This window comes from Gorilla gorilla, chromosome Y (genome assembly GCF_029281585.2).
Source record: "Gorilla gorilla gorilla isolate KB3781 chromosome Y, NHGRI_mGorGor1-v2.1_pri, whole genome shotgun sequence".
NCBI lineage: Eukaryota > Metazoa > Chordata > Mammalia > Primates > Hominidae > Gorilla > Gorilla gorilla.
In genome coordinates, this window is record NC_073248.2 from 8,122,635 (window position 1) to 8,146,693 (window position 24,059).

At 53.3% G+C, this 24,059-nt stretch overlaps 2 protein-coding genes across 3 annotated transcripts in view; one reads left to right on the forward strand and one right to left on the reverse strand.

The window, feature by feature from the left end:
• Window positions 1-5,040: 5,040 nt before the first annotated feature.
• The window catches only part of LOC101150363 (acetylserotonin O-methyltransferase like), a 54,186-nt gene continuing 35,167 nt past the window's right edge, over window positions 5,041-24,059 (reverse strand). For both annotated transcript variants that reach the window (XM_063703354.1, XM_055377215.2), the window contains exons 8-13: window positions 23,841-24,003; window positions 20,062-20,246; window positions 17,335-17,467; window positions 16,332-16,475; window positions 10,957-11,079; window positions 5,041-5,386 (exon numbers count right to left, since the gene is read on the reverse strand). In XM_063703354.1, the coding sequence (XP_063559424.1) occupies window positions 5,169-5,386; window positions 10,957-11,079; window positions 16,332-16,475; window positions 17,335-17,467; window positions 20,062-20,246; window positions 23,841-24,003 (966 nt within the window). In that variant the 3' untranslated portion in view covers window positions 5,041-5,168. The remainder of the gene's footprint in view (window positions 5,387-10,956; window positions 11,080-16,331; window positions 16,476-17,334; window positions 17,468-20,061; window positions 20,247-23,840; window positions 24,004-24,059) is intronic.
• On the forward strand, window positions 11,031-23,846 carry LOC134757952 (putative proline-rich protein 21). The gene is made up of 2 exons (XM_063703355.1): window positions 11,031-11,113; window positions 21,659-23,846. The coding sequence occupies exon 2, from the start codon at window positions 22,175-22,177 to the stop codon at window positions 23,519-23,521; it is 1,347 nt and encodes a 448-aa protein (XP_063559425.1). The 5' UTR covers window positions 11,031-11,113; window positions 21,659-22,174; the 3' UTR covers window positions 23,522-23,846.

A 24,059-nucleotide genomic window follows, 5' to 3' on the forward strand; every position in this document is an offset into this window, starting at 1 on the left:
CCCCCCCATGCCGGCCTCTTCCTGGGGTGACTCCCAGAACCTTCTCGGACCCATGAACGTTTCAATTTGGGGTGGGGCCTTCCCTGGGCATCCAAGTGGTGGGAATCTGTCCCTAGCCCCTAGAACTCCTGGAGAGCTGGGCCCACCTCTGTCTCCATCCTGTCCCCATTCCCTGCCCCGGGTGGCAGGGGCTCGAGAGGAAAGAGCTCCATGCTTGAAAACCATCAAAGCAGGTTGCTTCCGAGATGGCCAGTGGTCACCTGAGATGGAGCAGAGAGCAGCTGTGGCGGGCATCTTCTCTAGAAGCCACCTGTGAGCCCTACGGAGGCCCCGGGCTTCGTGCCTTAAGACAGACGGCGTCCTGCAGGTACGCGGGGGATCCCTGCAGGCAGGGACTTTGCCTGCTTTCCCAGAACAGGACAGAGGAGTTTGGCTGGGGCAGCCCAGGGTGACCTGGATGCTGTAACCCCAGCTCTGGGCCAGGCTGACGTGGGAAGGGAGGAAGGAGGGACAGTTGCGGGCCAGGCTGACGTGGGAAGGAAGGGAGGGAGGAGCGAGGTAGGAGGGACAGAGGCCTGGCTGTTCTCCAGGGCCGGGCTCCGTGGCATCTCCTGGCAGCTGTCAGGTCCTGCTTGGCCCCATGCTGAGGCCAGTGTGATGGAGGGGTCTGGAAGCCTCATCCTTCTTGGTTGCCACGCGGTGAGGGCCACAGGCATGCGCCACCGCACTGGACTCCCCGTTTCATCATCAAAGCCAAATTTTCTTTTTGCTTCATCTAGGCCTCCCATGGAGACACCATGTGTGATTGTAAAAAAAAAAAAAAAAAAATGAGTCAGGCCGGGCACGGTGGCTCATGCCTGCAATGCCAGCACTTTAGGAGGCCGAGGTGGTAATCCCTGCACTTTGGGAGGCTGAGGTGGGCAGATCACCTGAGGTCAGGAGTTCTAGACCACCCTGGCCAACATGGTGAAACCCCGTCTCTACTAAAAATACAAAAATTAGCTGGGTTTGGTGGTGCGTGCCTGTAATCCCAGCACTTTGGGAGGCCAAGGTGGTCGGATTACCTGAGGTCGGGAGTTCCAGACCAGCCTAGCCAACATGGTGAAACACCATCTCTACTAAAAATACAAAAATTAGGCGGGCATGGTGGTGGGTGCCTGTAATCCCAGCTACGCCGGAGGCTGAGACAGGATAATTACTTGATCCCAGGAGGTGGAGGTTGCAGTGAGCCGAGATCGTGCCATTGCACTCCAGCCTGGGCAACAGAGTGAGATTCTGTCTCAAAAAAGAAAAAAACAGACCAAAAAAAAAACGGAGTCTGTCCAGAATTATACACAGTCACCCGTGCCAGGTAACAACCCTTCAGTCAACAACGGCCTTCCTAGACAGCGGAGGTCCCAGGAGATGGTAATACCGTAGTTTTCCTGTGCCTTTATTTGTAGACAGACAAATCCCTACCATTGTATTACAGCAGCCTGCAGCACTCAGCACACTCACCTGCTGTCCAGGTTTGTAGCCCGGGAGCCTGGGGCCCTGCCATGCAGCCCAGGTAAGTAGCAGGCCGGGAGCTGGGGGCCCTGCTGCACAGCCCAGGTGAGTAGCAGGGTGTATGTGCCACGGCGGTATGTGTGAGTGCACCCCGGGATGGGCACACAAAGAGAATCGCCTAAGGATGCATTTCTCGAAACAGGTCCCTGTCATTCAGTGACACACATGACTGTGTGTGTGCGTGCACAGATGGGTGTGTATGTGTATGTATGTATACACACCTGAACACATACACCTCTACACACGTGCCTGTACACGGATAGAACACATCATTCACAGAATTTATGGAACACATAATTTATATTACATAAAATATATAGAGGTCAGTTTTGTTTTATTTATTTATTTAGACGGAGTCTCACTCTGTCGCCCAGGCTGGAGTGCAGTGGCACACTCTCGGCTCACCGCAACCTCCACCTACTGGGTTCAAGCCATCCTCCTGTCTCAGCCTCCCCCCCGTAGCTGGGATTACAGGCTCCTGCCACTACGCCTGGCTAGTGTTTGTATTTTCTGTAGAGACAGGATTTCACTGTGTTGGCCAGGCTGGTCTCGAATTCCTGACCACAGGTGATACGCCCACCTCGGCCTCCCAAAGTGCTGGGATGACAGGCGTGAGCCACTGCACCCAGCCTATTTCAGCTGTTTTCTTTTTTCTTTTTTTTTTTTTTTTGAGATAGAGTTTCACTCTTGTTGCCCAGGCTGGAGTACAATGGCACGATCTTGGCTCACCACAACCTCCGCTTCCCAGGTTACAGCGATTCTCCTGCCTCAGCCTCCCCCCAGTAGCTGGGATTATAGGCACCCGCCACCATGCCCGGCTGATTTTTGTATTTTCTGTAGAGTCAGGGTTTCACCATGTTGGCCAGGCTGGTTTTGAATTCTTGACCTCAGGTGATCCGCCCGCCTCGGCCTCCCGAAGTGCTGGGATGACAGGCGTGAGCCACTGCACCCAGCCTATTTCAGCTGTTTTCTTAAAGCACAAAGCAACCTACACATTCTTCTGTGATACCAGGCCACTGTAAGGGTGGAGCAGCGTGTGACTTGGGTGTTATTGAGATCATCCGTGACCATTGCAGAAAACCACTCCCATCTGTGCAGCGGGCACCTTGAAATAGGCCGCCCAGGAGGCAGAGGGTGCACCTTGAAATAGGGCTAGGAGGCGGGGCTTGCACCTCGAAATAGGTCGCCCAGGAGGCGGGGCTTGCGCCTCGAAGTAGGCCGCCCGGGAGGCGGGGCTTGCACCTCGAAATAGGCCGCCCGGGAGGCGGGGCTTGCGCTTTGAAATAGGCCGCATAGGAGGTGGGGCTTGCACCTTGAAATAGGCCGCCCAGGAGGCGGGGCTTGCGCCTTGAAATAGGCCGCCCAGGAGGCGGGGCTTGCGCCTTGAAATAGGCCGCCCGGGAGGCGGGGCTTGCGCCTTGAAATAGGCCGTCCGGGAGGCGGGGCTTGCGCCTTGAAATAGGCCGCCCGGGAGGAGGGGCTTGCGCCTTGAAATAGGCCGTCCGGGAGGCGGGGCTTGCGCCTTGAAATAGGCCGTCCGGGAGGCGGGGCTTGCGCCTTGAAATAGGCCGTCTGGGAGGCGGGGCTTGCGCCTTGCAGTAGGCCGCCCGGGAGGCGGGGCTTGCGCCTTGAAATAGGCCGCCCGGGAGGCGGGGCTTGCGCCTTGCAGTAGGCCGCCCGGGAGGCGGGGCTTGTGCCTTGAAATAGGGCTAGGAGGCAGGGCTTGCACCTTGAAATAGGCCACCCAGGAGGCGGGGCTTGTACCTTAAAATAGGCCGCATAGGAGGCGGGGCTTGCGCCTTGAAATAGGCCGCCTAGGAGGTGGAGCTTGCACTTTGAAATAGGCCGCCTAGGAGGCGGAGCTTGCACTTTGAAATAGGCTGCCTAGGAGGTGGAGCTTGCACTTTGACATAGGCCACCCAGGAGGCGGGGCTTGCACCTTGAAATGGGGCTAGGAGGCGGGGCTTGCACCTTGAAATAGGCCGCCCGGGAGGCGGGGCTTGCACCTTGAAATAGGCTGCCCGGGAGGTGGGGTTTGCACCTTGAAATAGGCCGCCTGGGAGGGAGAGCTTGCACCTTGATATAGGCCGCCCGGGAGGTGGAGCTTGCACCTTGTAATAGGCCGCCCGGGAGGCGGGGCTTGCACCTTGAAATAGGCGTAGAAGGCGGGGCTTCCACCTTGAAATAAGCTGCCTGGGAGGCGGGGCTTCCACCTTGAAATAGGCCGCCCAGGAGGCGGAGTTTGCACCTTGAAATAGACTGCCCAGGAGGCCGAGGTTGCAGTGAGCCGAGATTGCATTATTGTACTCCAGTCTGGGCAAGAAGAGCTAAACTCCAGAGTCCGTCTCAGAAAAAGGAAAACAGCTGAAATATAGCAGACTGACGCCCAGCCCAGGAGCAGCTAAGCTGGGTGCTCTCGCCGTGAAAACAGCACCTAGGCCTGCTCCGGTTCTCCTCGCTTTGCAGATGCCTCCTGAACCTCAGTGCCTCCTGAGGTCAAGGCTGTCAGTGAAAGGGCTCCACCCCAGCCCAGCCCCAGGTTGGCCCAGCCACTCCCTGGTTGGGGGGCCAGGGAGGAAAGGGGGCTGTGTGGGCACCAGAGGGCGAACTGAGGTCTGAGGGTCGGGACACAGCCCGGGAAAAGCAACTGGGAGCGGAGCACGGGGGAAACGTGGATGCGCTGAGCTCCCTACAACCGCAGTGAGTGTGTGCCCAGGAGGGCCTCACGGGGTGGGTGTGAGTCTGGCCTGCCTGGGCTCGGGGTGGGGGGTGTTTACAGACGCATTTCAGCCCCGCAGCAGGGGCTGGGGAGGTCCCGCTCGTGACAGTCTCTGCACCAAGGCAGGAGAGATGGAAGCCGCCCAGAGAACTGCCACTCCATAGCCTGTGGGCATCCAGGGGTGAGGGGCAGCGATGGCGTCCCATGGAGGAAACACACTGGAAATCGTGCAGAAGATGGGAAGATGCAGGCTGGAGTGCGGAGAAGGACTGAGACCCTGCCTGGTAGACGGCACCGTCACAGCAGCCGTCGGCCTGCTAGGAGGTAGGAGAAAGCCCTGTCCCCATCGCCCTCCCCGGGAGTCCCCACTGGCTACTCTGGAAGGCTGCTGGTTCCCAGAACATCTGTGGGCTGGACAGTTATCCCTGGCTGTCCCTCCGTCCCCTCCTCCCCGAATGCAGCCTCCATCTCCTCCTCTAAAAATGTAGCCTCCATCCCCTCCTCCCCCATTTCAGCCTCCGTCCCCTCCTCCCCCAATTCAGCCTCCGTCCCCTCCTCCCTGAATGCAGCCTCCTTCCCCCCTCCCAAAATGCAGCCTCTGTCCCCACTCTGCAAATGCAGCCTCTTTTCCCTCCTCCCCCAATACAGCCTCCTTCCCCTCCTTCCCAAATGCAGCCTCCTTTCTCCCCTCCTCCCCAAATGCAGCCTCTGTCTCCTCCTCCCTAAATGCACTCTTCTCCCTCATCAAAACCCCTACGGAGGAGGCAGAGACAGGCTTTTGCTTTCTTTATTCAGTCACGACTACACGCTCCTATGTGACTGTCCTATGGTACTTGGGGATCGGGCGGTCCACCTGCAGCCTGGGGGAGGACATCCCTATAATGAACATGCTGCCTGGGCTTCAGGGGGCCACTTTGGTGGCCAAGATGGCATCCAGGACACCCCCCAAGTGCACCACCTGCACCTGGTGGAAGCCGTGCAGCTCCAGCAAGCACTGATACTCGCCCAGGCTCCGCTCCTTGCCTTCAGTCTGCACCAGCATGTTCAGTGACTGCATCAGGGTGTGCTGCACCACCCTCTTCTCATCCAGGAGCGTCTCCACCAGCAGCAGGCCGGCCCCTGAGGGAGACAGCAGAGAGCTGGAGTCCTGGCCAGCCAGGTGGGGATCCTTCAGCGGGACACAGGGGACACAGCAGGCAACAGTAGCTCAGAACGGTGAGCAGAGGCTGCCGAGAACCCTTGCCCAGGGGGCCGACACAGGTAGGGGAGGGGAGAGAGACAGAGACTTGATGCAGGGCAGACAGACAGGGAGAAGGAGATTTGATCGAAAGATGGATGGATAGATGGATGCATCACCTGGACCTTTTCCGATTCTCCTGGATGCATGGATGAACAGATGGTAGATGATGGGTGGGTAGGTAGGTAGAAAGATGTATGGATAGGTGGACGCATGGATGAGAAGGATGGATGCATGAACAGATGGTAAGTGATGGGTAGGTAGACAGATGGATAGATGGATGCATGTATGAGATGGATGGATGGGTGAATAGATGGTAGATGATGGGTAGGTAGGTAGATAAGTGGATAGATGGATGAGATGGATGGATGGGTGAATAGATGGTACATGATGGGCAGGTAGACAGATGAATGGATGGACAGATGGATGCATGGATGAGATGGAAGGATGGGTGAATAGATAGTACATGATGGGTAGGTAGGAAGATGAATAGATGGGTGCATGGATGAGATGGATGGTTGGGTGAATAGATGGTAGATGATGGGTACGTAGGTAGATGGATGCATGGATGACATGGATGGATGGGTGAATAGATAGTAGATGATGGGTAGGTAGGTAGATGAATGGATGGATAGATGGATGCATGGATGAGATGGATGGATGGGTGAATAGATGGTAGATGATGGGTAGGTAGGAAGATGAATAGATGGGTGCATGGATGAGGTGGATGGTTGGGTGAATAGATGGTAGATGATGGGTAGGTAGGTAGATAGATGGATGTATAGATGGATGCATGGATGTGATGGATGGATGGGTGTATAGATGATAGATGATGGTTAGGTAGGTAGATGAATGGATGGATAGATGGATGCATGGATGAGATGGATGGATGGGTGAATAGATGGTAGATGATGGGTAGGTAGGAAGATGAATAGATGGGTGCATGGATGAGGTGGATGGTTGGGTGAATAGATGGTAGATGATGGGTACGTAGGTAGATGGATGGATGCATGGATGAGATGGATGGATAGGTGAATAGATGGTAGATGATGGGTAGGTAGGTAGATGAATGGATGAATAGATGGTAGATGATGGGTACGTAGATAGATGAGTGGATGGATAGATGGATGTATGGATGTGATGGATGGTTGAATAGATGGTAGATGATGGGTAGGTAGGTGGATGGATGGATGGATAGATGGAGGCATGGATGAGATGGATGGATGGGTGAATAGACGGGTAGGTAGGTAGATGGATGCATGGATGTGATGGATGGATGGGTGAATAGATAGTAGATGATGGTTAAGTAGGTAGATGAATGGATGGATAGATGGATGCATGCATGAGATGGATGGATGAGTGAATAGATGGTAGATGATGGGTAGGTAGGTAGATGAATGGATAGATACATGGATGCATGCATGAGATGGATGGATGGGTGAATAGATAATAGATGATGGGTAGGTAGATAGATGAATGGATGGATAGATGGGTGCATGGAACAGATGGATGGATGGGTGAATAGATGGTAGATGATGGGTACATAGATAGATGGATAGATGGATGCATGGATGAGATGGATGGATGGGTGAACTGATGATAGATGATGGGTAGGTAGATAGATGAATGGATGGATAGATGGATGCATGGATGAGATGGATGGCTGGGTGAATAGATGGTAGATGATGGGTAGGTAGGTAGATGGATAGATGGATGCAGGGATGAGTTGGATGGGTGAATAGATAGTAGATGATGGTTAGGTAGGTAGATGAATGGATGGATAGATGGATACATGGATGAGATGGATGGGTGAATAGATGGTAGATGATGGGTAGGTAGATGAATGGATGGATAGATGGATGCATGGATGAGATGGCTGGATGGGTGAATAGATGGTAGATGATGGGTAGGTAGATGAATGGATGGATAGATGGATGCATGGATGAGATGGATGGATGGGTGAACTGATGATAGATGATGGGTAGGTAGATAGATGAATGGATGGATAGATGGATGCATGGATGAGATGGATGGCTGGGTGAATAGATGGTAGATGATGGGTAGGTAGGTAGATGGATAGATGGATGCAGGGATGAGTTGGATGGGTGAATAGATAGTAGGTGATGGTTAGGTAGGTAGATGAATGGATGGATAGATGGATACATGGATGAGATGGATGGGTGAATAGATGGTAGATGATGGGTAGGTAGATGAATGGATGGATAGATGGATGCATGGATGAGATGGCTGGATGGGTGAATAGATGGTAGATGATGGGTAGGTAGATGAATGGATGGATAGATGGATGCATGGATGAGATGGATGGATGGGTGAATAGATGGTACGTGATGGGCAGGTAAATAGATGAATGGATAGATATAGATGGATGCATGCGTGAGATGGATGGATGGGTGAATATATGGTAGATGATGGGTAGGTAGATGATGGATGGATGGATAGATAATAAATGATAGATGACGGAGCATTGTTAGAAGGCCAGACGCAGTGGCTCACACCTATAATTGCAGCACTTTGGGAGGCAGAGGTGGGAGGATGGTTTGAGCCCAGGAGTTTGAAACCAACCTGAGCAACATAGTGAGACCCTTTCTCTATTTTATTTTTTTTAAAAAAGGATGATAGATAGATGTATAAAGAGAGACAGAGACAGGGTGGAGAGAGGGAGGAAGAGACAGAAGATAAGGAAGGAAAGGAGGAAGGAGGAGAGAAGAGAAACAGAGATTGATGATGATAGATGAGATACCTAAAAAGACAGAGGAGGAGACAGAGAGGAAGAGGGAGAAGAGAGAGAGAGAGAGAGAGAGGCCGGGTGCAGTGGCTCATGTCTTTAACCCCAGCATTTTGGGAGGCTGAGGCAGGAGGATCGCTTGAGCCCAGGAGTTTGACGGTAGCCTGGGCAACATAGCAAGATCCCATCTCTACAAAAATTTTAAAAAAAACCTAACAGGGCATGATGACAAATGCTTGTACTCCCAAATACTCGGGAGACTGAGGCAGGAGGATTGCTTGAGCGCAGGAGGTCAAGGCTGCAGTGAACTATGATGACACCACTGCACTCCAGCCTGGGTGACAGAGGGAGACTCCCATCTCCACAAAAAACTTTTTTTTTTTTTTTTTTGAGACGGAGTCTTGCTGTGTTGCCCAGGCTGGAGTGCAGTGGCGCGATCTCTGCTCACTGCAACCTTCGCCTCCCAGGTTCAAGTGATGTCCTCTCTCAGCCTCCTGAGTAGCTAGAATTAGAGGCATGCACCACTACGCCGGGCTAATTTTTGTATTTTTAGTAGAGGCGGGGTTTCACCACGTGGCTTAGGCTGGTCTCGAACTCCTGGCCTCGAGATCCGCCCACTTTGGCCTGCCAAAGTGCTGGGATTACAGGTGTGAGCCACCGTGCCCGGGCTCAGAAAAAACTTCTTAAAAAATTAGCTGGGCATGGTGATGCATGCCTGTACGTCCAGCTACTCGGGAGGCTGAGGTGGGAGGACAGCTTGAGCCTAGGAGGTCAAGGCTGCAGTGAGCTGTGACTGCGCCACTGCACACCAGCCTGGACAGCAGAGTGAGACCTCGTCTCAAAAAATATAAAGAGAGCCGGGCGAGGTGGCTCACGCCTGTAATCCCAACACTTTGGGAGTCCCAGCTGGGTGGATCACCTGAGGTTGGGAGTTCGAGACCAGCCTGACCAACATGGTGAAACCCTGTCTCTATTAAAAATACAAAATTAGCCGGGCATGGTGGTGTGTGCCCGTAATCCCAGCTACTCGGGAGGCTGAGGCAGGAGAATCACTTGAACCCTGGGGGTGGAGGTTACAGAGAGCCGAGATCGTGCCACTGCACTCTAGCCTGGGCTACAGAGCGAGACTCCGTCTCAAAAAAAAAAAGAGAGATAGATACACAGAGAAAGAGAGAAGGAAGGAGAGAGAGAGGGAGAGAGACAAGGATGGAAGTCTCTTGACCATTTGAGCCTATGGGGAGTCCTGTTTTAACACGCAGGTGCCAGGCCCTGGCTCTGTGAAGATAATTAAGCGTTGTCTGCAAATATTCCAGGAATTCTCACAGCAGCAAGAACGCTGAACTCTTGAGGGAGGCTGAGCGCCTGTCAGATTCCCTCAGGGCCAGCTCGTTCAACTGTGGAAACCCAATATGCAGCCCTGGCCCGAACCCCTGGAGCCAGGGGTTCCAGCAGCCCCACTGGGCTCCAGGAGCAGCCTGGGTGGACGGGGGAAAAAACCTGATGTGAAGGCTTTGAGCCGAGACGGTGCGTGCTGTGTGTGTGTGCACGTGTGTCTGCGTAGAAACACACAGATTAGATCCAGCTGACACTTCAGCAACACGGCTCTAAACTGTGGAGTCCACTCATGCGTGGATTTCCCTCTGCCTCGGCCGCCCCTGAGACAGCAACACCAGCCCACGGCTTCCTCCTCCTCTGCAGCCTCCTCAGTGTGAAGACCTCCTCAAGAATGAAGACCTTTATCATGAACCACTTCAACTTCACGAATAGTAAATATATTTTCTCTTTAGGATTTTCTTTTTTTTTTTTTTTGAGATGGAGTCTCACGCTGTTACCCAGGCTGGAGTGCGGTGACGCAGTCTTGGCTCACTGCAACCTCCGTCTCCAGGTTCAAGCGATTCTCCTGCCTCAGCCTCCTGAGTAGCTGGGATTACAGGCACCCGCTATCAAGCCCGGCTAATTTTTTGTGTTTTTAGTAGAGACGGGGTTTCACCATGTTGGCCAGGCTGTTCTCAAACCCCCGACCTCAGGTGATCCGCCCACCTTGGCCTCCCAAAGTGCGGGGATGATAGGTGTGAGCCACCGCACCTGGCCACACTGGCCAACTTTAAATACAGCAGATTTACCCTCCACAATTTGGCGGGCCTCTCACCCAGACGCTGGACCTGCCAACCTCCAAAGTCACATAAGCCAATTCTTTTTTTGTTGTGGTTGTTCTTTTTTGACACCGAAACTCACTCTGTCGCCCAGGCTGGAGTGCAATGGCGCAATCTCGGCTCACTGCAATCTCCACCTCCCGGGTTCAAGCGATTCTCCTGCCTCAGCCTCCGAAGTACCTGGGATTACAGGTGCGCACTACCACCCCTGCCTAATTTTTGTATTTTTAGTAGAGACGGGGTTTCACCATGTTGGCCAGGCTGGTCTCAAATTGCTGACCCCAGGTGATCCACCTGCCTCAGCCTCCCAAATTGCTGGGATTATAGGCATGAGCCACCACGCCTGGCTAATTTTTGTATTTTTAGTAGCAACGGGGTTTCACCACGTTGGCCAGGGTGGTCTGGAACTCCTGACCTCAGGTGATCCGCCCGCCTTGGCCTCCCAAAGTGCTGGGCTGACAGGCGTGAGCCACCGCGCCCGGCCTCCTTGTAAAACTTGAACCCAAAATACTATGTCTTAACAAAAACAGCGAACCTGACGATGGGCTCTCACCTGGCTTGCAGCTGTCGGCGACCCTGCTGAGTAACTTGTGGACTTTGTCGTCTGGCCAGTCATGCAGGATCCGGCACAGGACGTACAGCTCAGCGCTGGGGAGGGGGTCCCTGAAAAAGTCACCTGGTTTAAAGACAAAAGGAGACACGTCCGTCAGGTATGGAAGAAGCAGTCCTCCCCGGACAGATCCTGGGACGGCCACCCGCATCCTAAATCAGGGACAGAGAAGAGAGGGGTGTGGGCAGGAATGGGTGTTCCTGAAGTATATCCCCGTGGGGACTTGAACAGAGCTCCATGAGGAGCTGGTTAGTGATGCCACGCCCGTGTGGTTTGACTCCGGCTGAGAAAACGCTGGGGACAGTGGCTCACACCTGTAATCTCAGCATTTTGGGAGCCTGAGGTAGGCAGATTGTCTGAGCTCAGGAGTTCGAGACCAGCCTGGGCAACACAGGGAAACCCCATCTCTACTAAAAATACAAATTAGCTGGACAGGGGTGGCGGGTGCCTGTAATTCCAGCTACTCGGGAGGCTGAGGTAGGAGAATTGCTTGAACCTGGGAGGTGGAGGTTGCAGTGAGCTGAGATCGCGCCATTGCAGTCCAGCCTGGCTGACAAAAAAAAAAGGAAGGCAAGGGAGACAAAAAGCAGGAAATTCAGGGGCACCACCTGGGCGAGGCAGGCAGAGTCGGCGCAAATGGACGTGTGCCAGGGAGAGTCGGGGCTGCACTGCCGTTGACTGGGCAACAGTGGGGCCTTCTCTGGTGATCCCCTGATCCAGGCGCCCCGGGAGGGTTGCCTGTTGGGGGGAGTGTGCGTAGCTGCACGCCCCTCCGTAATTGCTGAAATAAAAAGATGGTCTGCTGTAGTGCAGTGAATGGTGTCCCCTTAAAAGATACATTCAGGGGCTGATCCTCCGTCGCTGGGAATGGGACCTTATCTGGAAATAGGGTCTCTATGGATGTCATTGAGTAAAGAATTTCAAAATGAGGTCATCCTGGAGTAGGGTGGGCCCTAAATCCAATGGCAGGTGTCCTTCTAAGAGACAGAAGAGGAGACAGACACAGAGGAGAAGGCCACGTGGAGACGGAGGTAGAGACTGCAGTGATGCGGCCACAAGCCCAGGGATGCCTGGAGCCCCCAGGAGCTGGGAGAGGCAGGGCAGGAAGGATCCTCCCCTAGAGCCGCCGGAAGGAAGCACACCCAACTGCATTGTGTTGGATGGTGACGTCCAAAAGATCTGTCCATGTCCTAAGCCCCAGAACCTGGGAATGGGACCTCATTTGGAAAAAGGTTCTTTGCAGATGTGATTAAGGATCTGGAGATGGGATCACGCTGGAGTAGGATGGACCCTAAATGCAATGACAGGTGTCCTTCTAAGAGACAGAAGAGGAGACACAGACACAGAGGAGAAGGCCACGTGGAGAAGGAGGCAGAGACTGGAGTGATGTGGTCAGAAGCCCAGGGATGCCTGCAGCCCCCAGGAGCTGGGAGAGGCAGGAAGGATCCTTCCCTAGAGCCCCCAGAGGGAACACAGCCCTGAGATGCCTTGATCTCAGACTTCCGGTCTGCAGGACAGGGAGAGGATAAATAGCAAGCTGTGAGTTGCATGAGGGGAAAGAAGGGGTGGGAGAGTGTGTGGTGGGAAGTATGAGCTGTTTTCCCCCAGCTGCGAGGAGAAGGTGCTCTTTCAGGGCTCATGATTTTAAACTTTAGCATTTCCGGCCAGGCAGGGTGTAATCTCAGCACTTTGGGAGGCCAAGACGGGTGGATCACCTGAGGTGAGGAGTTCGAGACCAGCCTGGCCAACATGGTGAAACCCCATCTGTACTAAAAATACAAAAATTAGCCAGGCGTGGTGGCGGGCACCTGTAACCCCAGCTACTCGGGAGGCTGAGGTGGGAGGATCACTTGAACCCAGGAAGTGGAGGTTGCAGTGAGCTAAGATCACGCCACTGCACTCCAGCCTGGGTGACAGAGCGAGACACCATTCAAAAATAAATAAATAAATTTTGGCATTTCTGTCTCTGCAGATCTGGCAAATCAGAAGCACAGCTATCATGATGTCCTGCAGGAGGACCTGTAGGATGGTTATGTTTTGTTTTTTTAAAAACTAGAAAAGCATCCAGGAACCTCTGGGGGAGGGGTGTGGAGGTCCCCAGCACCTGCGCCCACAGGCCTGGCCGCTGTCGGATGGTGCTGAGTTACAGCACGTCAGGTGTCTCTTTTTTTATTTTTATTTTTTTTGAGATGGAGTTTTGCTGTGTTGCCCAGGCTGGAGTGCAGTGGCGCGATCTCGGCTCACGGCAAGCTCCGCCTCCCGGGTCCAAGCGATTCTCCTGCCTCAGCCTCCCGAATAGGTGGGATTATAGGCACCCGCCACCATGCCCGGCTAATTTCTGTAATTTTAGTAGAGATGGGGTTTCACCAGGTTGCTCAGGCTGGTCTCAAACTCCTGACCTCAGGTGATCCACCCGCCTCAGCCTCCCAGAGGGCTGGGATTCCAGGCGTGAGCCTGGGCACGTGGCCCAGGCGTCTCCTGTCAATCCATCCTGGCCTCAGCAGCTGCCACCTGGAAGTTCTCCTTCAAGTCTAACCTAAGGCCGCCCTGTGACGGCTCTCGGGTCAGTTACTTCCGTGACCTCGGCACCGTGGATGCCCATGAATGCTGATCTCGGCTGTTCCCCATCTCCACTCCCCTCCCGTCTCAGCTACTTGCACCGATGATAACTTCACACAGCCGTCCCCCTGTTTATTTTTATTTATCATTATTATCATTGTCTTTTTTTTTTTTGAGTTGGAGTTTCACTCTTGTTGCCCAGGCTGGAGTGCAATGGTGAGATCTCAGCTCACTGCAACCTCTGCCTCCCAGGTTCAAGCGATTTTCCTGCCTCAGCCTCCTGAGTAGCTGGGATTACAGGTGCCCACCACCACACCTGGCTAATTTTTGTATTTTTAGTAGAGATGGGGTTTCGCCATGTTGGCCAGGCTGGTCTCAAACTCCTGACCACAGGGGATCCACCCGCCTCAGCCTCCCAGAGTGCTGGGATTACAGGCGTGAGCTAGTGTGCCCAGCCTTGTCCACCTGTTTGGAGATGCCCTCGTGTCTGTGTGGACCCGCAGAGAGAGATGCACAGGCAGACCCACGGATGCAGACACAGACACACAGGCACACACACATATACCCATCCAGATGCACAGACATGGAGACACAAAGGCACACATGCAAGCACATACCACAAGACATGCACACACGGACACATGCATGGACACACAGATACACTGACAGGTACACATGGACACACAGATACACCAACAAGACAGGCACACACACACACACACGGACACAGAGATACACCAACGCGCGTACAGAGACAGACATGCACAGATGGGCACACTCACGCACGGACACAGTGAACACCAACAGGCACGCAGACATGCACAGATAGGCACACACAGACACGCACGGACACAGATACACCAACAGGCACATGCACACAGATGCAGACATGCACAGATGGGTGCACACACACACACACGGACATACAGATAGTGACAGGCACACAACGCACACACAGACGCAGACATGCACAGATGGGCACACACACACGGACATACACCAACAGATAGGCAGACATGCACAGATGGACACACACACACACACATGGACATACAGATACAGCGACAGGCACACGCACACGGATGCAGACATGCACAGATGGGCACACACGCACAGACACACAGAGATACACCAACAGACAGGCACACAGACGCAGACACACAGACATACACACAGACGCACAGAAACACACATACCCTCACAGACACATGCAAGCACACACCACAGAGAGTTGGACACACACAAACTCAGATGCAGACACACACATTCTTATGCACAGACACACACACAAGGACATACCACACAGTCATGCACACACAGATGCGCACACAGACGTACACACAAGCACAGCAGTGACATGCACACACAGCATGCACACAGACACAGATGGGCACACAGATGCACACAGACATGTACACATATATCCACGCAGACACACATACCCTCAGACACATACACACCACAGAGGTGCACACACACACACGGACTCAGACACACGGAGACATTCTGACGTACAGACACGCATGCAAGGACATACCACACAGAGACGTGCACACACAGACTCAGAAACACACAGAGACAGAGACACACAAGCACAGCAGACGATCACATATCCACACAGACACACACCATGCACGTAGATGCAGACACAGACAAGCACACACAGACACATGCACACAGACACACAACCACAGTAGTCACATATGCACACAGACAACCACCGGCACACAGCATGCACACAGATGCAGACACAGGCACACAGAGATGCACATACACATACCCACAAAGACACACACACATACCCTCACAGAAACATATGCAACCACACATCACAGAGACGTTCACACACACGCACACACAGACACCCAGAGACAGTTTCACGCAGAGACACACACAACTACACACAGACATTTACACAGAGACATACAAGCACAGCAGTCACATATGCACATAAGATACACATAGACACAGCATGCACACAGATGCAGACATGTACACACAGACACATGCACACAGGGACACACACATACAACCACAGCAGTCACATACACACCTACCGGCACACAGCATACACACAAATGCAGACACAGACAGGCACGCACAGACACAGACATGCACACATATATCCACACGGATGCACACACATCCCCTCACAGAAACATATGCAACCACACACCACAGAGACTTGCAGACACACGTGGACACAGACACCGTCTCATGCACAGACTCACACACAAGGACATACTACACACAGACGTGCACACACAGCAGTTACATATGCACGGAAGACACACACCATGCACACAGATACACATAGACATGCACACACAGACACACATGTACACAGACACAAGCACGACAGTCATATATGCACACACCCACCGGCTCACACAGCATGCACACAGATGCAGACACACACACACACACAGACATGCACACATATACCCACACAGACACACACATACTCTCACAGAAACATATGCAACCACACACCAGAGACGTGCACACACATGCGGATGCAGACACACACACACAGACATTCTCACGCACAGACACGCTCCAGGGCATACCACACACATGCACACAGAGAGACAGATACACACACACACAAGCACCGTAGACAGTCCCATTTGCAGACACATACCCACCATGAAGACGCCCAGGCAGAAACACAGGTGCGCACGCAGCCATGCACTCTGTCTAGAAAGAGATGCTGGAGTCTGGAAAAGGTTAGCAGGGTGAACAGGAGGAGGGCTCACCTGCGGCGAAGTGGATCTGCGCTGCCTGCGGTCCGGGGGGTTGGAAGTGGGCGGCCAGCTCGATGATGTCCGGGAGGTCAAACACAGTCACCTGCATACGAGGGTACTCACGGGCCAGCTCTCGGGCCAGTGCACCCGTGCAGCCTGCGGGGAAGGAAATGCATGCTCTGTGGCTGGGTCGTCTATGGAACTCTGACGACTCTCCAAAGCTCAACAGGGGCAGAAGTAATGTTCAAGGGCATGGCATTGAGACCCATGCTGGAAGGGAAAGCCAGTGGTGGGGAGCTCGCTGGTATCCCAGACAAGACTGTACAAGCAGTTGAGTGTGGGGGCACAGACCTGCAGGGAAATCCTTCCAGCCCAGGGGTGGAGGGCTGTACTCCCTTCTCCTTCCTGCCGTGGGGATGTAGACACAATGGCCGGTGCTACAGCAGCCACTCTGGGCCACGTGTAGGGGGCACAGACCTACAGGGAAATCCTTTCTGCCCAGGGGTGGGGGCTGTACTCCTCCCTTCTCCTTCCTGCTATGAGGATGCAGACATGATGGCTGGTGCTACAGCAGCCACTCTGGACCACAAGGAGGAGAGGCATTCAGAGGTTGGGGAAATGTAAGCTGATGGTGTGAGAATCGTACCAGGCCCCTGATCCCCCAGCAGCCCTTGGGAATGTGTCTACTGCTCCACCCACTGTCCAGGGCTGGGGTGGGGTGGAGGGTGAGTCAGGATATAATCAGACTTGCTGAGGGGAATCAAGGGGTTCCAAGGTGCTCTGCCTCAGCTCTGCAGCCGAAAGAGAGGGCCCCGGAGTTTCTAGGGGGGCATTTAGGCATCCCTGGGGTCCTCCTGGAACTTGGGAATATCCACTCAGCCTGGCCCAGTTCAGGTCATTATTAGGTTTGTCAATGGAAAAAGGCAGTTTGCAGGTGTCCTGAGCAGGGAAGATAACTGTCAACTGTGGCTTAATAAACGAAAGTAAGGAGAGCCCTGGCGGGGGGGCCACCCACCTCCCACGTCGCAGGCGGAGGAGAAGTGGGACAGATTGAAGGCCGTGGCCACCTGGCACGCAGTCAGCTTCGTCGTGCCGTGCATGGCCCGCATGAACCTCAGCCGCGTCTCCGGGCTCTGGTAGTACACGTCCTGGAACACAGCGGGTGCTTAGGGGCACCAGAGAACATGGGCCGAGGGCTCGCCCAGCCTCTCCCCGGGGGTCGGGGGGAGAAGTGCAGGGCTCCAGGGCGTGAGGGCTCAGCCGTGCCTGGGCTGCAGAGTGGGCTTCATGCCACAGCTGTGTGGGATACCCCTGTCTGTGTGGGGGCTGGGCTGGCTGGGGACAGAGGACCCCAAAGTGGTGGACGATCTCCTTGGAATCACTTGGTTCACACCACAGCCTGAACTCCAAGCGTCTGAGTTTCGCAGTAGGCTTTTCACAATAAAGCTTTTCACCCTGGAGGCTCCGGGTGGCCCACAAACATCTCACTGGAGAAAACCGGGAGAGAAGCCACAATGTCTCTGCAGGTGCCCCGGCTCATCCTTCACCACAATGGTGTGGTGTGCAGAGGAGAAGCTCCTCCGAGCTTCTCCAAGTCCCCCCAGTGGCACCTACCCCGGGTCCCAGAGGAGCCCAGGCTCGTCCTGGCTCAGTGCTGTGTCCAGGGTTCGCCTGGACATCCCGTCCCTGCAGGGCAAGCAAGCCCAGCTGAGAATGCTTCTGAGCCCCGCTCCCAGCAGGATAGCCGGTCTCCATCCTGGCTCCCTAAATCCCGCGGGGGCTCCCCGGACCTCCCCTGCGTGGGTGGCAATCATGGGGCTCAGGGATCTGTCCTCTGCGATGCCCAGGCTGGCTGCTCACGCCAGCTCAGGGCCCCTGTCCATGCCTCTCGTCTTCTCCACCACTGGCTTCTCTCTCTCTCTGACTTCTCCCTTGGTCTCTGTCTGTCTCTGTTTGTCTCCCTCTGTGTGTCTCTGTCTTCCTCTTTCTCTCTCTGTTTCTGTCTCCTTCTGTCTGTTTCTATCTCCCTCTGTCTCTGTCTCTGTCTCTCATGTCTGTCTCCTGTTTGTCACTATCTGCCTCTATCTCTGTCTCTCCAAGCCTCCCTGTCTCTGTCTCCGTACCTCATTGTCTCTTTCTGTCTCCCATCTCCCTCTATGTCTGTCTGTCTCTGTCTCCATCTTTGTTTCTGTCTCCCTATCTCTGCCTCCTGTCTCTCAGGTCTCCCTGTCTCTCCGTCTCTCTCCCTATCTCACTATCTCTGTCTCCCATCTCCGTGTCTGTCTCACTCTATCTCTGTCTCTGTCTTTCTGTCTCTCTGTTTCTGTCTCCCTCTATCTCCCTGTCTGTCTGCCTCCATCTCTTTCTGTCTGTCTCCCTCTATCTTTCTGTCTGTCTATCTCTCTCTCTCTCTGTGTCTCCCTCTGTCTGTCTGTCTCCCTCTATCTTTCTGTCTGTCTATCTCTCTCTCTCTCTGTGTCTCCCTCTGTCTGTCTGTCTCTCCCCAACATCTGCAGGAAGCCCCCGGCTCCCTGGGGCTCATCTCTGCATCACACACACACACCCTGACTCAGTGCTCACTGCCACAGAAGCTCGGCCAGCGCTGCCAAGGAGGAATGAGGCCATGGCCAGCTGAGCTCACAGCATAATCCCCACGCCTGGCTGGCACAGCCCTGCAGACCGAGACCCACCCATCTGCACAGGCCCCACGGACCCCACCACATCTCACACGTCCACCTCAGGAAGGTTCTGGGCGGGGAAAGGGGAAGAAGGGGCGAGAGGATGCAGGGAGCGCTTTGCAAACAGCGGCCTCAGATAAGCAAGTGTCAGTTCCATTGAAGCAAAGAAGAAACAGGTCATTCATTTAAGGCAGCCTGTCCAACTCCTTCCTATTTCTATTTTTCCGACAGAGTCTTGTTCTGTCACCCGGGCTGGAGTGCAGCAGCACCATCATGGCTCACACTGCAGCCTTGACCTCCCAGGTTCAAGTGATCTTCCCACCCACCTGGGCCTCCCAAAGTAGCGGGCTAATCATATCTGGCTAATTGTTAATTTTTTTTTTTTTTTTTTTTTTTTTTGAGATGGAGTTTCGCTCTGTCGCCCAGGCTGGAGGGCAGTGGCGTGATCTCAGCTCACTGCAACCAGCACATCCCCGGTTCAAGCGATTCTCTTGAGTAGCTGGGACTACAGGCACGCGCCACCATGCCCAGCTAATTTTTTTTGTATTTTTAGTAGAGACGGGGTTTCAGCATGTTGGCCAGGCTGGTCTCGCACTCCTGACCTCAAGTGATCCGCCCACCTTGGCCTCCCAAGCTAGCTGGGATTACAGGCTCATGCCATCATGCCCAGCCTAATTGTTAATTTTTTTGTAGAGATGGGGTCTCACTATGTTGCCCAGGCTGGTCTCAAACTCCTGGGCTCAAATCATCCTCCCAACTTGGCCTCCCAAAGTGCTGGGAGTGACAGGTGTGAGCCCCTGAGCGTGGCCTTCAAACCTGTTTCTAGGAGGAAATTCTATTTTCATCAGCTGCTGGATAACAGTGGAGGAAGTCTACCTTGCACCTGTTCTAGGGCTGAGTGACGCAACAGCCACAGGACTAAGTTCTCCAGGCAGAATGAGCAAAGCCTTTGGGATCTGTCAGACTGGAGACAGACTGATCAAGGTGCCTACTGATCTGTGTGTCAAAGTGCTTTAGCAAAATGCATGCTAGATGGAAAGGTGTCCACGGGGGTGTTATGCTACCTGGAACAGATCTTCCACCTTCTTCCCCAACGCCCTGTGGTGCTGGTTTGTTCCCTCTCGGATGGCAAACTCCAGGTATGTAAAGAGGTTCCAGGTGAGGTCATTATTGTGCATGATGAAGCCGTGCAGAGAGTACTCGCCATCTGATGCCAGGTAGATGTTCGCTGTCTCTGTGTTACTGTAACCTGAAGAAATGGGGACAGTCGTGTGACCTCCTAACGAGAAAACCCAAGGAAACCTGACCGTAGGGGATGTATCATTGAGATGTTAAAATAAACATCACCCATCTGACTATAGCAAACCGTACACTCAAGGAAACCTGACTATAGGGGATGCATCATTCAGATGTTAAAATAAACATCATCCATCTGACTATAGCAAACCGTACACTCAGGGTCAGCTGGGCAGGAAAACAGCAGCCACCACGCCCCAGCTGTCAACTGCTGTAACTGTTACCCACTGAGGCTGATCCTTCATGATCGTGGCCACGCTCAAGTTCCCAGTTATGCAGGCAAACACCCATCTAGATGTGGCTGTGGAGGTGCGTTGTAGCTGGCGTTTGCATCTACCATCGGTTTGACTTTAAGGAGATTAACCCCCCAAAATGTGCGCTGGCCTCATCCAGCTCATTGAAAACCCCAGAAGCAAACATTGGGCTTTCCTGAGGAGAAATTCCACTTGAAGATGGCAGCAGCAGCTCCTGCCTGAGCTTCCAGCCTGCTGGCCTGCCCTGTGGATTTTGGACTTGCCAGCCCACGCAATCACGTAAGTCCTCAAGATAAATCTCCTAGGTTATATCCTAGGGGTTCTGTAACCCTGGAGAGCCCCAAATGATACAGGGAACTTCATCCTCCACCCACTTCATGCCCAGGTCAGCTGTCCATAGACCCAGTCCCCAAGCTCCCTTCCAGGATGCCCCCTCCCACAGAATGGGAGGCTGGAAGGTGGAGAAGTTGGTGGAGACCTGTATATGGAAACAGATGGCCTTGCACCACTCCGGTCCTCCTATGTAAGAAACAGCCCTGTGTTCATGTTCATCATGAAATGTTACTGTTTTCCCACCGAGCTGACCCTGAGTGTACAGTTTGCTATAGTCAGATAGATGACATTTATTTTCATCATGAATAAATGATGAGACCTATGGTGAGGCAGAAGCAGCTTCTGCAGACGTGGAACTGCTCCTAGGACTCAACTGCACAAAGCATTGTCAAAAGGAGTTGGAACAAGCTTTCATGGTGCTGGTGATGAAAAGCCTTTCACCATATTCATCATTATTTTCTTTCTTTTAATTTTTTAATTTTTTTTTGAGATGGAGTCTCACTCTTTCTCCCAGGCTGGAGCGCAGTGGCAGGATCTCAGCTCACTGCCAGCTCCGTCTCCTGGGTTCATGCCATTGTCCTCCCTCAGCCTCCTGAGTAGCTGGGACTACAGGCACCTGCCACCATGCCTGGCTAATTTTTTGTATTTTTAGTAGAGACAGGGTTTCACCGTGTTAGCCAGGATGGTCTTGATCTCCTGAACTCGTGATCTGCCTGCCTTGGTCTCCCCAAGTGCTGGGATTACAGACGTGGCCTATTCATCATTATTTTCAATACAGGAGAATGGTCCTGAACTGCTCTGGCTGGGGAAGATGTTCTGGCTTCTATGTTCCAGCCTCTAAGGATATAGTCACATGTCTCTGTGGTAAGGGCACAGCCTTTGGAGCCTCAACCAGGGCATGCTTTGTCTCCTAATCACAGAAGCACAGCCACCTCTGCCCAGGTGTCATCTGTCGTCCTGCCCTTCCCAAGCTACTCAAGGACTTGGCCATGTGCTCTCCGTTCTAGCACCGTGCTGAAGAGTTCTGTTCAATTCAGAAAACACATTGTCATCCATCCATCCATCCACCCATTCACCCACCCATCCAGTTATCCACTCACCCACCCATCTAATCATCCACCCATCCATCTGCTGATCCACCCATTCATCACTCATCTATGCATTCCCCCACCCATCCAATCCACCGATCCACCCATCTACCCACTCGTCCATCCATTCCCCCACCCAGCTACCCATCCAGCAATCCACTGATACATCTATCCATCCATCCTCCCATCCATCCGTCCACCCACCCATGCATCTATTCACCCACCCTCCCAATCATCCACCCAGCCATGCACCCATCCATCCACTCATCCATCCATTCACACGCCCACCCATCCACATGCCCACTCATCCATCCATCCACCTACCCATCCATCTATTCACCCATCCACTGATCGATCCACTGATCCATCCACCCATGCATGCATCCATCCATCCACATCCATTTATCCATTCATTCCCCCACCCATCCAATCACTCATCCATCCATCCATCCATCCATCCATCCACCCACCCACCTACCCATCCACTGATGGATCCACTGATCCATCCACCCATGCATGCATCCATCCATCCACATCCATTTATCCATTCATTCCCCCACCCATCCACTCACCTATCCATCCATCCATCCACCCACCCATCTGTTCACCCACCCTCCCCATCATCCACCCAGCCATGCACCCATCCATCCATTCATGCACTCAGCCACATGCCCACTCATCCGACCACCCATCTACCCATTCATCCATCCATTCCCCCACCCAGCTACCCAACCACCGATCCACTGATACATCTATTCATCTACCCTCCCATCCATCCATCCACCCACCCATCCATCTATTCACCCACCCTCCCAATCATCCACCCAGCCAGGCACCCATCTATCCACTCATCCATCCATTCACACGCCCACCCATCCACACACCCATTCATACATCCATCCACATATCTATCCACTCACCCATCCATCCACACATCCATCAGTCCATCCGTCCATCCATCCATCCACTCACCCACTTATCCATCCACCCATCTATCCACTTACCCACCCATCTATGCACTCATCCACCAATTCGTCGATCCATCCAACAATCTACCCACTTTTCATTTATCCATCCATCCATCCATCCACCCATCCGTCCACACACCCACTCATCCATCCATCCACACATCCATTCACCCACCTACCCATCCAGTCATCCACCCATCCATCCACACATCCATCCACACATCCATCCATCTATCCACTCACCCACTCATCCATCCACCCATCCATCCACTTACCCACCCATCTACCCACCCTTTCATTTATCCATCCACCTCTCCACCAATCCATCCACCTTCCCATCCATGCATCTACCCATCCATTGATCGATCCATCCGTCCATCCACCCATCCATCCATCCATCCATCCTTCCTCCCATCCATCTATCCACCTACCATCCATCCATCCATCTATCCATCCATCCATTTATATATCTATCAACTCTACCCATCATCTACGTATCTATCATCTATCTATATCAATGTATCTATGCATTTATCATCTATCTATGTATCTGTCTACCCATCCATACACATTATCTGTCTATAAAAATAAATAAGCAAGTAAATCAATGTCTGTGTACACCCTATTGGGTTCTGTTTCTCAGGAGAACATGGACTGATACAGCCCCTTTGAGACTAGAGCCCATAAGGAGGTCACGCTTCTCTTATGTGCTCGCGGCTGCCACTGTTCCCTCTCTGTCATTCACCCTCTGCTTCTCACCCCTTCGGGAAAAGCAGCATTCCTGAGGGCAGAGTGACAGAAGGTGTGGCCCTCCTTCCTCGCTCTGCCCAGGCTCCAGGTCACCTTCCCTCAGTGACTTCCACCTGCAAAGATTCTCAGAGCAAAACCCGCTGGGTCCTGTCACCTTGCTCTGTCTTCTCCAGGAGCCCCATGGCAGCACAGATGTCCAGAAGCCTCTCCGTTCCACACGCAGAGGCGTCCACTTTGCTGGCAATATCCACAGCCTTCTGGGGTGCTTCATCTTTTAACAAATCAAACACCTTCAGTTTGCAAGCGGTGAACAGGGCCTGTTAAAAACAAGTGCAGAGAGACTCATTAAGTCACTTGTCGAGTACTTTTTACT

What these genes read in the sequence shown, in the direction of transcription:
- LOC134757952 (XM_063703355.1), top strand. Translation starts at nt 22,175, where the DNA reads ATGCATCTATTCACCCACCCTCCCAATCATCCACCCAGCCATGCACCC.